At 29.3% G+C, this 12,887-nt stretch overlaps 3 protein-coding genes across 3 annotated transcripts; 1 reads left to right on the forward strand and 2 right to left on the reverse strand.

Annotated features, from left to right (window-relative positions):
• Positions 1 to 378: 378 nt before the first annotated feature.
• On the reverse strand, positions 379 to 3,880 carry PGO_121090 (hypothetical protein, conserved; the record flags this gene model as incomplete). The annotated part of the gene is made up of 2 exons (XM_028688905.1): positions 379 to 1,505; positions 1,684 to 3,880. The coding sequence occupies 2 exons, from the start codon at positions 3,878 to 3,880 to the stop codon at positions 379 to 381; spliced, it is 3,324 nt and encodes a 1,107-aa protein (XP_028544706.1).
• A 2,625-nt stretch (positions 3,881 to 6,505) lies between these two features.
• Positions 6,506 to 7,915, forward strand: PGO_121100 (isocitrate dehydrogenase [NADP], mitochondrial precursor; the record flags this gene model as incomplete). The annotated part of the gene is made up of 1 exon (XM_028688906.1): positions 6,506 to 7,915. One exon carries the CDS (start codon positions 6,506 to 6,508, stop codon positions 7,913 to 7,915), a length of 1,410 nt encoding a protein of 469 aa, XP_028544707.1.
• Positions 7,916 to 8,781: 866 nt separating this feature from the next.
• Positions 8,782 to 10,389, reverse strand: PGO_121110 (hypothetical protein, conserved; the record flags this gene model as incomplete). Its single annotated transcript, XM_028688907.1, has 2 exons — positions 8,782 to 9,312; positions 9,736 to 10,389. 2 exons carry the CDS (start codon positions 10,387 to 10,389, stop codon positions 8,782 to 8,784), a joined length of 1,185 nt encoding a protein of 394 aa, XP_028544708.1.
• Between the last annotated feature and the right edge of the window lie 2,498 nt (positions 10,390 to 12,887).

Here is a 12,887-nt window from a genome sequence, read left to right on the forward strand (position 1 = left end):
GTATCTGTTTGTGTAGCATGTTAAATGGATTATAATAAAACTCCATTTTGTTATTCAAAATTTTCAGATATTCGAGGGAATTGCATCCCCTTTGCACATTCGTTCGGATAAGACGTTTCTTTTTCCTTTCCTTTTTTTTTTTTTCACGCGTTTGTAAAAAGGGTATGTGCAACATGAATAATATATATAATGGAAAAAGAAAAAAATGGACATAACAGGATGAGATATATGGTCCTAGAAACGAATTAATAAATAAAGAGGTATGATATGTAGTATCCAATTATAAAAAAAAAAAAAAAAAAAAAAAAAAAGACAACTTAATTTCAAAAATGCAGCTTACAATAGTTTCGATTGTGTTGTGACCATGATAAAAACCTCTCAAAGATTCGTCGGATGCATGAAAAATGGTGCCTCTTTCAAAGAACTATTCAATCCGAGGTTATGACAGGGAGATACAAGACAGTGTATATGATTCGAATATTCATAGGTAAGGAATAAATGATTGGGGGCATCAACAAATTTATATATTTCATCAAAAATAAGTTTTTTGTAAAAATAAGATCCTGTATTAGCGAAACTTCCTTCACTACCACAAAAGGATGTTTTTCCCAAATTGGGTTGGTTAGAGTTTGTATACGATGATTCATCATTCAAAATGGATGAATTTAAAAAATAGGAATAATCTGTTCTAGTATTTGCTATATCCTCATGATAATGAAAAAATGTTTTAAATTGTCTTTTGTCACACCATCTCCACATGTTTAAATAAGACGTGGGTAAATTATTTTCTTCTATCTCGTTTTCTTGGGCTTCTTTAACAATAGTGTAAATAAATGACTCATCAGAGTAAATTTTATTTTTAACAAAATTTTCATCCATTTTTTTTATTTTCTCCTTTTTATTAGTCACTAGGGGAGTTAATATAATGTTATCATGAAAACCACAGTATTTTTTATGACGTGAATAAAACTTGGAGCTGTAATTCCTTTTCAGATAATTCAAATATTTAATCTTTTCATTTTTCCGTGAACTATAAGTTTCTATTATTACACTCTCGTAATGTAGGCATGTGGTTGGGTACTTATATCTCAAATCGAATAAAAAAATGGAATTATTAGAATTTAGTGAAGTTAAGGAAATTCCAGTTAAACTTAAATCACAAAAATAATTCTCACTATTGAAATATTTTTTATCATTTTCATAATCTATTAAATTGTAATTCACATACGATACATAATTTGATATTCTCTTGTCATCAATTAGGATATTTTTTTTACTCATAACGATATTTGTGTTACAATCAAAGCGTTTAATTTTTTGTAAATCTTCTACTAGTCTTTTGTTACTTTCTACCATTCCACTTTCTATGTCTATCCTGTAGCATATAGCCTTGCTCAATCCGATGCTACATTTCTCCTTGTCGCTCAGAATTATGTTTTTTATTTTACCACCTTCTTCCATTAAATTCGTGTCAATTCTTGTCACTCCTTTCGCCAATGTTTTGTCTTTTCCTGAAAAAGGTGAAAAGTTCAATGGGTAAACATTACCCAGAGTGAAATACAAAATAGGGAGGGGAAAAAAAAAAAAAAAAAAAAAAAATATGACAATCATGTACACATTCTATCAACGCTCCATCGATGTTATACGAACGTTGAAGTAACAAATTTGTATGAACAGCAAAACGAGCTAACGTACCTTTCAAATAAAAAAGATAAATAGATGAATCATCTGCTACCATAAATTTATCATTTCCTAGATTAATCACATCGCGTGGAATCAAAGCATTTTCCTCATCACATGTTAACTGGGTTTCTAGTAAATGAATCGGGAGAAGAGAATTGACATCATCGATTTTCCATAAGTTTACATGTCCACACTTGTCTATGGATAGGAAAGAAGTAACGGATGGGTACAGATCACTCTGTTTGTTTTGAACCAGTTTTAATATACCAGGAGACGTGCAATTTGTGGCACAATTTGTGGCACAATTTGTGGCACAATTTGTGGCACAATCAGGGGTGGAGGAAAAATCGCCACTAACCCCACTGGAGGAGCACCTGGATCTATGGAAAAAATAATTTTCGTGAACGTAATTGCTTTTCAAATTCCACCTCCTCTGAACATGCTTCTTTAATTTGATTTTGTATTCAAAGGAGCTGACTTTGTTGCCATATGGAAACACGTCATTGTAAAAATTTTCTCTTCTTCTGTTTGAATTGCGTTTGAATTTTTCATTGGTAATACAAAAATGTACCTGTTCTCTGTTAAATTTACTTAAATATATTCTGACGAATTCATAAAAACTAAGTAAATATCTAATGTTCATAATATTATTCGTATAAAGAACTTTATCATTGATTTTTACAATATTATTTATTTTTTCATAAAAATTATTTTGGGCCACATTTTTTCTATCTGCTTTGCTTACATATTCATGGCTAAATGTACTTTGCTCCCTTCTAGTTTCTGTGTTTTTATGATCATGACTAGCCATTATCATTTCTACTTCCACATCTGTGTTATGACTACAAAGAGTTTCTATTTTTTTCACATTGTGTTGTTCGCTGTTTTCTGTCTGACAATGTTCTAGTGGATCATTATTCCTCTCATCCTTGTTCTCATATCCATCTAATAAACCAATTTCCTGATATTTCAACGGATGGGAAATAAATGATTCTGAAATTAATAGTTCTCTCTTCTGGTCGTAAGATTTTTCTAAATCGTTTTGGAAATAGTTTGCCCCTTTCAATATTTGAAATTGATATTCCTTATTTTCATTTAAAAATTTGATAATATCCTTAACATTTTGTCTGAATGGATTTATATGCACATTGATGTAAAAAAAACGGTTAAAAATTTCCTGTGAACATTTACATAATGTCATTAACTTGAATAGTTCATTAAAATTAAAAAATTCACTTAACAGGAGGAAATACAAAAAATTGTTCAAAATGCTAATAAGTGGATTTCTAAAATTTACATCCTCTATTTCTCTCAAATTATCACTAATCTGATTAGAATCATCATCAATATTCTGTGTTAATTCATCCTCACCTTGCATTGTTTTGTTATATACGTTCCTTTCTACAAAAGTGTGTGCAGCATTTCTTCTTATTCTTCTTCCTTCTCCTACGTTCCAATGATCTGTTAAAAAAGGATTACAAAATATATTTTCAGACTTTGTTAATATGTTGCTCCCACTAACATTGTCTCCATTACCAATTCTTGAATTCTTAGCATAGTTTATATTCCTCTTTCTTTTTAAAACTTTCTTGTTAACTGAATTTAAAGAAGCGTACATACGAAAACTTAACTTGTTCCAATTTGTATAATAATTTGTATAACTATATTTATTAAAAGGAACCAAAAAGTAAACAAACGAATTTTTATCTAATAAAGATTCCATTATATAATTCGTTTTATATCCATCATAAAGGGAGTAATATGAATTATCCTCATTTGAAATATATTCTTCTATGCAACTTGAATCATCATCATCTTCCATATCCTCCTCAATTTCACTTTCTGAGGTGCATATTATTTCCTTTTGGTAATTCCTACTATTTTCCATACCACTTGGAATAGACCTCTTATCCACTTTTTTATTATAATTACATTTGCTCCTCACAGACTGAACATTATCATTTCCATTTACTATATAATCATTTATGACAGTTCCCTTTTGAACTCCTTTACTTGTATGTGTATCCATATATTTATTCGTATACATATCCATATTCATTTCCATTATTTCATTTCCATTTTTTTTTTGCATTTCGCTAATAGATAGTTTACTCACTTCATTCTCATTTTCCTTATACTTATGAAATGCTTTAAACTCATCATTCTTTATCATTTTATCAAATTCGCATGAGCTCATGTTTTTTTTTTTTTTTTTTTTTTTTTTTTTTTTTTTTTTTTTTTTTTTTTTTTTTTCTTTTTTTTTTTTTTTTTTTTTTTTTATTTTTTTATTTTTTTTTTTTTTTTTTTTTTTTTTATTTTTTTTTTTTTTTTTTTTTTTTTTTTTTTTTTTTTTTTTTTTTTTTTTTTTTTCTCTCTTTACTGTCACTCACTCTCGATTCTTATCACTATCTACGAATAAATGTTGTGTCCTCTTGGCATAATAAAATAGGGACCCCAAGTTGTCTTAACTGGTAAAAGTACAGGGGAGGAGGGTTTCCAATGGGAAAGGATTAGAAAATAGGAGAAGAAATTTGGCAGAATTACTGAAATGGAGAAATTGCCTAAATAGTGAAAAAACGTTGTAGACGTGGAACGAATCGCCCAAACACTGCAATACATTTCAGAGTTTTTGGTTTCTCTGATTTCCCAGAAAATGAATTTAAATTATACATTCGAAACATAACCTATATATATATATATATATATATATATAGAAATACCACATGCACATTGACATATACACGTCTATATATAAACAAGTTTTCTTCTCCTACTTTTGAGTAATCAACATAAGGAAATTGTTTTGCTTATAGAAGCAAAGGTGGATTTTATGCTTCTCTTTATAAAAGGATTCAAAAGTAATGCAAGCGAAAGGGTTCGCGACAGGAGAAAAAAAAAAAAAAAAAAAAAAAAAAAAATGTACAAAAATCAGGTAACTAAACTAACACATACAAGTATACTTTTTTAGGAATAAAAACAAAACTGACGATTCTAATATGTAAAATACTCCGTTTCCTCTCTACACAAATGTCAAGATACATATGATTTAGACTATTTATTATAAGCAAAATATATATTCCTCCATCAACACAACGAGTGTAACACGAAACACGTGTGTGTAGCCTTACATGTGCTTTTCCTTCAATATATCTAAAAAAAAGGGGAAAAAAAAATGCAACACGCAATAAAGGAATAAGAACTCGTTGCACTCTCAACCCTACATATGAAACATTACTTCGTTGATTTTCATACTTCTTACGATAAAAAAAATGGAAATATCACTGTAACTTGGTTGGTACATTTGTGTATTGTCCCTCTTCTCAAACATTTACATAGAGATGTAAACTTGTTCGAAATATCAATTTTGAAAAGAAAAGAAAAGTGTTGAAAATACACATGCGGTGTTTTCTCTTCCTTCAGGGCTTGCTCACTAGTACGCGAAAAAAAAAAAAATATAAAGAAAAGGGTAAAGAAAAAGGTAAAGAAAAGGGTAACAAAAATGGAACGAAAAAATGCATGGGCTTCTTCGATTAGGGACTTTTTTTTTTCTTTTTTTTTTTTTTCAGATGCTTAAGGTTTAACGTTCATACATTTAGCAGAATTCGTGATATGCAATTATCCTATTTTTTCGTGTATGGAATGTATATAAATAGGAATATCTAAAAATGTAACTATGTAAATACATCCACATCTTCATATATAGTCCATTTCCTCTGTTTGAAGTGTCAATGTTTCAGTAATAGTGGAGAAGTAAAATTATATATATATATATATATATCTCATTGAGCCCCACACCCGTGTCGCTTGTGTACAATAGGTAACTGAAGATTTCTACATTGCAATGCATGCTGTGCCTGAGAATAATTTCTACACGTCATAATAAAAAAAAAAAAAAAAAAAAAAAAAAAAAAGCCAAGGCAGAGAAAAGCAACACTATATTAAAATATAAACAAATTCGTTGATATTGCAATAAAAATAGGGAATCCTTTTTTCTGATTTATTGGATAAGCACCAATCAAATCCCTTGAGAAGCAAAAAAAAAATACATTTTTCTTTACACCCCAATTTACGTATATAAACCGAAACATATTTTCTTCGCTCGCTTCAGCAAGTGTGTTAAACTTATAAAGAAATATATAAATAAAACCTCATATGTACTTTTTTTTTTTTTTTTTTTTTTTTTTCGTACATGTAGATATATCAGTTCAATAACACCATTTTGATGATATACACACGATGAAACATATTATTCCACATATTATTCCACATATTATTCCACATATTATTCAACATATTATTCAACATATTATTCCACATAATATGTTGAAGAAACCTCTAAATCGCTTGAGAATATGACAACCGTATACAGTGAATACTTTTTGTGAAGCAATAACTTATACCGGATACGCATGATCCAACGTGTAAAAATATGTGCACCTACTTAGAGTCTACCTATCCCCCATTATTAACCAAGTAAATTGATGGAAAATATACCATTATACATACCCTTTTTTTTTTTTTTTTTTTTTTTTTTTTTGCTGTAGCATTTTGTATACTATTCAAGTAAAAAAAATTAACTATACCCATCTTTATATTTTTTCCCATCTAAAAAATAAACACGTTTATACAGAGAGAAAAAAAAAAAAAAAAAAAAAAAAAAAATAGTCTCTTTGAAACTTGTCCGAGATCAAAGTGAAGAAAATCTGCATAATCTACTTCATTAAAACTCGTTCCAGAAACAGCATAAGAGAATAATTTGCAATAAATAAGAAAAGAAAAAATAATCTACAAGAGCTCACAAAAGTGAAAGCGGAGAGTGAAAATGGGAGGAAAGAGCAACCTGTGGAAGAAATCCCGAGTTCAAAATATTATCAAACGATGTGTAAGCCAAAGAGCACCATTCAACCTACATGGAAAAGTGAAGGTAGAGAATCCAATAGTAGAACTAGATGGAGATGAAATGACAAAAGTTATATGGAAAGATATAAAAGAAAAATTAATATTGCCATACTTGGACCTAAAAATAAAATATTTTGATTTATCTATCGAAAATCGAGACAAGACAAATGATCTAGTGACATTAGAAGCAGCAGATGAAATTAAAAAATCATCTGTTGGTATTAAATGTGCAACAATTACACCAGATGCAGCTAGAGTTAAAGAATTTAATTTAAAAAAAATGTGGAAAAGTCCAAATGGAACCATAAGAAATATATTAGATGGTACTGTATTCAGAGCTCCCATTTTGATAAAAAATATACCAAGACTAATACCGAATTGGAAAAAACCAATTATTATAGGAAGACATGCATATGCAGATCAGTATAAACAGAAATCATTCAAAATTGAAAAAAGTGGAAAATTTGAAATTGTGTTTACCCCAGATGATAATTCACAAATTCAAAGGGAAGAAATATTTCATTTCAATTCACCTGGTGTTTGTTTGGGAATGTATAATACAGAAGCATCCATCACCAATTTTGCTCTTGCATGTTTCCAATATGCATTAGATTTAAAAATGCCTGTTTATATGAGTACAAAAAGTACTATACTCAAAATATATGATGGATTATTTAAGGATATTTTTCAAGAAATTTACGATAACAAGTTCAAAAAAGAATTTGAAAAAAATAATTTATGGTATGAACATAAATTAATTGATGATATGGTTGCACAAGTCTTAAAATCAGAAGGTGGATTTGTATGGGCATGTAAAAATTATGATGGGGATATACAATCGGATGCTGTTGCACAAGGATATGGAAGTCTCGGTTTAATGAGTTCCATTCTAATGTGTCCAGATGGAACCACTTGTGTTTCAGAAGCAGCACATGGTACTGTCACAAGACATTATCGATGTTATCAAAAAGGACAGAAAACATCAACAAATCCTATTGCATCTATCTTTGCGTGGACAAGAGGATTACAACACAGGGCTAAATTAGATCGAAATCAAGCACTCCAACAATTTTGCAATGCTCTTGAGAGAGCATGTATAGAAACTGTTGAAGATGGGTTAATGCCAAAGGACCTTGCTTCATGTATCAAGGGTCTTAAAAATGTAACAGAAAAAGATTATCTATATACAGAAGATTTCATAAATGCCATTAATGAAAAACTTAAATTCAAGTTACTTGCAAATCAGTCAAAACATGATTCCCACAATGCAACTACTACAAAGTTGCACAACGAAAATTGGAATAATTATGCCCCTCAAGAACATTCTTCCTGAGTTTGTATCATATCATGACATTGTAGGTGATTAATATACCTACAACATTCCTCTGTGTTTTAGTACGTCAATTTCTTCCTTTTTTTTTTATTTTTTTTACCATGTCTTTTTCGACAACTCATAATATATTCATCTGCATGTGCAAAACTAACAATTGACGATTTTTTCTAAAGATCCGCGTCAGGTGCCAACTAGAAAAAATATACCCTTCATGAGATAACCATAAATTCACGTATGCACGAAAAATACATTATCCAAAGAAAATGAATTATCCAAAGAAAATGAATTATCCAGAGAAAATGAATTATCCAGAGAAAATGAATTATCCAAAGAAAATGAATTATCCAGAGAAAATGAATTATCCAGAGAAAATGAATTATCCAGAGAAAATGAATTATCCAGAGAAAATGAATTATCCAGAGAAAATACATTACCCAGTGCATTCAAAAAGGTACGAGGTGAAGCATTTTATCTCGTTTTGCCGCCAATTAATATGCTTCCTTTTCGTATGTATTCTAAAATATATTCATCCATAAAAGATACATGTAAAAGCAAAAATGCTGTGAAATAACAAAACTAATAGAGAAAGTTTGTGGAAAAAAAAATCCCGGATGTTCAAAAATAAAGGTAAAAAAAAAAAAAAAAAAGTACCACTATGAAATGATACACAAAAATATAAAACAATAAGGTTTCAATAAACACAAATTCCAATTAATTATAATCCTTAAATTTTAAAATATTTAAAAAAAAAAAAAAAAAAAAAAAAAAAATTATTTAAAAATAGCTATAAAATAGGAGAAGCAAAATATTTCCCTTCATTCAGAAGGTGAGAGAAAAAAAAAAAAAAAAAAAAAAGTGACACCTGTTTACATCATAACACTGTGTCTTTCGAAGTTGCTAAATTGAGGCAATTCAATTTTTCCATTTTCATCTTTTGGAAAAGTACCCATTTTGTAGTAGACCTCCTCAAACTCCTTACTATTTTGTCGTACCATTTCTCTTATTTTTCCCCTATCTTTAAAAAAATCTATTTTATTAATTTCTTTTGAATCCAGCCAATTGTTTATTATATCCCATATTTTATGAAAAATAGTACGAGACTCATCAAAACCTTCAAAGAAACTTATACAATCTTTGTGATGAGTATCCATTAAAATATTTCCATACTTTTTTCTGCACATCTCACAATCAATATCCATTTCATGCACTGGTGGCACGCTTGGGTCGAAGTTTATTTCCTTCGTATTTAAATCTCTGTTAATTTTAGCAAACGCCAATTTTAGTACTTTAAAAATATATTTTATGAAGTTGTTAATATACGTAATAACATCCTTAGGGGATATATGACACTTTGTATCCATCTCCTGTAAAAATTCGTTATTAATGTTAATGTTTCCCTAAAGCAAAAGGTGCAAATGGAAAGAAAAAGTATATAACATGATAGAATATGCTAAAAAAAAAAAAAAAAAGAGTGTTGGTGGGGAAGGGTTCACACCATGCACACACAGAAAAGTAGTTTACAGCGTTGTTGTTTTTCCATCCTTTTTATTTTTTTCCCTTCTCATATATGTTTTAAGTGCATTAATAGGTACTGGGGGTGTAGTACATACTGTGTTGTTTGAATAATGGAAGTCATCTTAGTCCCTCTCGGTTTTTTCTTTTTTTCGATGTAATTTTTCTTTTTTCGATGTACTTTCTCTCTTTTCGATGTACTTTCTCTCTTTTCGATGTACTTTCTCTCTTTTCGATGTACTTTCTCTCTTTTCGATGTACTTTCTCTCTTTTCTATGTACTTTCTCTTTTTTTTCCGCTTCTCTTACCGCACTCAGGGGATAGACTTGATTGGCGAAGTTGTACGTGTCATTATTTTGAAAAGACTCACGAACACAGAGAGGCATATTCATGTATGTATTGTCAAGGTTCATAAATTGACCATTTAAGGAATAATTAAGATCATCGGATAAATATGCATAAGTTAATCTATTTGAGTTACCACTAAGATATTTATCACTAAATTGTGCATTCTTATTATTATCACAAAGGGGAATGGTGTAACTAAACTCTCCTATGTTATTTTTATTAATGGAATTACTTGGGTATATTACATAAGGATTAATATCTTGTGAAAAGGATGTATTTAAAGAACCAGATTTGTTATTACCTACTTTGCGTTTCTTATTTTCAACCCTTCGAATAAATACCTTTGGGTTGGATGTTTTACAACTTAATGGATTTCCTGTATAACCGAAAGTCATAGAAGGAGTACTATTATTATTTCCATATTCTTGTACTATTGCATTTGGATATGTATTATATTCATTGTACTGTGGTTGTGAAATTTCCATGCCGTCACTAGTGTATCCATCTATGGAGTATAATCTTCCTACACTGTCTGGCACCGTGTCATTTGTTTCATCAAAACTTTTTTCCGCCTTGTTCAATTTTTCATACTTTTTTGATATGTCTTCAAACATTTTTGCGTGTTGAATAGATGTTTCTTATAATGTACTGGTGTCTAATTTGGCTCTTGTTCTTAAGTCCGTCTCGATGAATATGCGTGGGTAATGTAGTTTGTGTATGAAAGGGTATCAATCGATATTCTGTTTTTTTTTATTTCCGCTTGCTATTATAATTTACCGTGCTGTTATTACTGCGTTGTAGTCACTGCGTAATTGCTGCCACATAATTATTATTTTTTGCTATTTTTTATGTATTTTTTTCGTTTTTGTACTCCCCTCATCTAAGGAAAAATAGCAGCGAAACGTTCAAAAATATTTGCAACACTTGTGCGCACACAGTAATGTTCTACGAAACATAATTTGTTTATTAAATAAAACGAATTTATATTAAAAAAGAAAAAAAAACGCATGGCAAACTTCACCCTACATTTAGTTTTATGCATAACCGTGATGTGTTGCAAAAGGGAAATTATTTTTTATGTCTACTGAAACAGAATGTTTGTTATAGTAAACATATATTCATATGCAACCACGTTTGTAATGACAAATGATTCATATATTGCGACAAAACTAGAAAAAAAAAAAAAAAAAAAAAAAAAAAAAACATGTACAATAGGAAAAGAATTGGGGACAGTAAAGGGGAGGGGCACAAAATACATTAATACACCTGTACATATTTAATTTACTTTTCAAGTGAGAAAAAACAAAAAAAAAAGACAATATATATTTTGCGTAAAATATTTCCTAAGTCAATACATTTTTTAAAAAAAGATGAATGTGCAAAGGTAAAAGGGATTCACACATTTCATGCGCACTCTGGGATGTATATATTATATGCATTTGTGTGTATGTGCACATATACAGATATATATATATTAGTACACATACATATGAAAATATTTGTTAGCACATGCTAACATTTCATTCTTTCCATTATTAAATTCCTTAAAAGAAAATAATATACACACTCGAAAATGCGAATATAGAGAGCGCAAATGAATGCAACATCATAAATTGTTCTTTTAGAATGTGCGCAGGCTTATGTACACACATTTGTCACGTAATAATTGACTAAAACGGGAAATGCAACAGCACAATTGATTTTTCCTGACTACTCCATTAAATTCTTAGCAGGATATAATAAATAACACAGTTGCATGGAAAAATATATGAACATAAAAAAAAAAAAAAAAAAACTTTTTGCTAAAAATTGCATGAACAGTTCAGATGAGATGTGTGCATATATACCAAAAAATTGAATATACATAACCGTAAAATGGGTATAAAGAAAAAAAAAAAAAAAATAATAATAATCGAGCGATAGAGCGAATAAAGATAAAAAAGCTGTTTTCTGAATAGTCAGGAAAAAATGTAATTTTTTTTTTTATACAAAAAAATGCGTCTTTAATAGATGGAATTGCCACTTTGCAATTTTTCCACCTTACATTTTTATTTTGTACATATTAAACAAAATGTGTACCCCCCCCCTTACCTCCAAATACCAATATTATAATTTTTAGTCGGTTCAAGCAGAAACATTGTGACAACCACTATTCTGCAGAAATACAAAAAAAAAAAAAAAAAAAATTAGGAAGAACCTTGTAGACTTTAAAGAAAAAGTTGCACGTTCAATGTTTTTTCTCAAAAAAACTTATGCTTTATTAGCATAATTTCGCATGCCTTTTTCTCAACATCAGTATACTTTTAGATACCCTTTTATTTATACCCATTTCATGGTTATATATATGCAATTCGGGAAAAAAAAATTTCTGCTTTGTTCGCATTAGTACACTGCTCTTACATTATATTTGCATCAACAGGCAGACAGAAAATAATACCAAAAAAAAAAAAAAAAAAAATGAACAAATGGGTAGATCGTAAGTATTTTATTTGATGCATGGAGTTGATTTTTCTCATTTTTTTACCTGTCTCCACCTTTTTTATATTCCTTTCGTTTCTTTCGCTTCATTTGCTTCACTCTTGCGTCATTTCCTTTTGGCCACCTCTTTGACAGTTCCTTATGTTCAAGGATTTATGAGTGACCTGGTTTTTCCGACAACTATTTCTTCCGTTCTACATTCTTTAAAAAAGCAAAAATAAACAACATAGTAAGACAAATAAATACATAATAAGAAATGGTTCACTTAAGTACACATACACAAAGTGGAAAAGTGAAATAGTATATATATATGATCAAAATGAGAGAAAAGCCTATTTTTCCCTTTAACCAAGCTACTCCTTTTTCTACTAACAATATGTAAATTTTCAAATATTTTGCTAGAAACACCTACATATAGTTCTTCCATTGATATAGAACCTGATTATTTTTAAAAATTATTATATTACAAAAATGAAAAAAAGTTATATGTATATATTCAAGTGCTCATTTTTTTTAATGCATATGGGTTCACTATTTCGTACCCTAAAAAATGAAGAAGAATTAGGAAAAATAAATATAAACGACATATGTTATAATCATGCATAAGTCTGTTATGATCTGATAGAATAAATTA

This window comes from Plasmodium gonderi (genome assembly GCF_002157705.1).
Source record: "Plasmodium gonderi DNA, contig: Chr12, whole genome shotgun sequence".
NCBI classification, from domain to species: Eukaryota; Apicomplexa; class Aconoidasida; order Haemosporida; family Plasmodiidae; genus Plasmodium; species Plasmodium gonderi.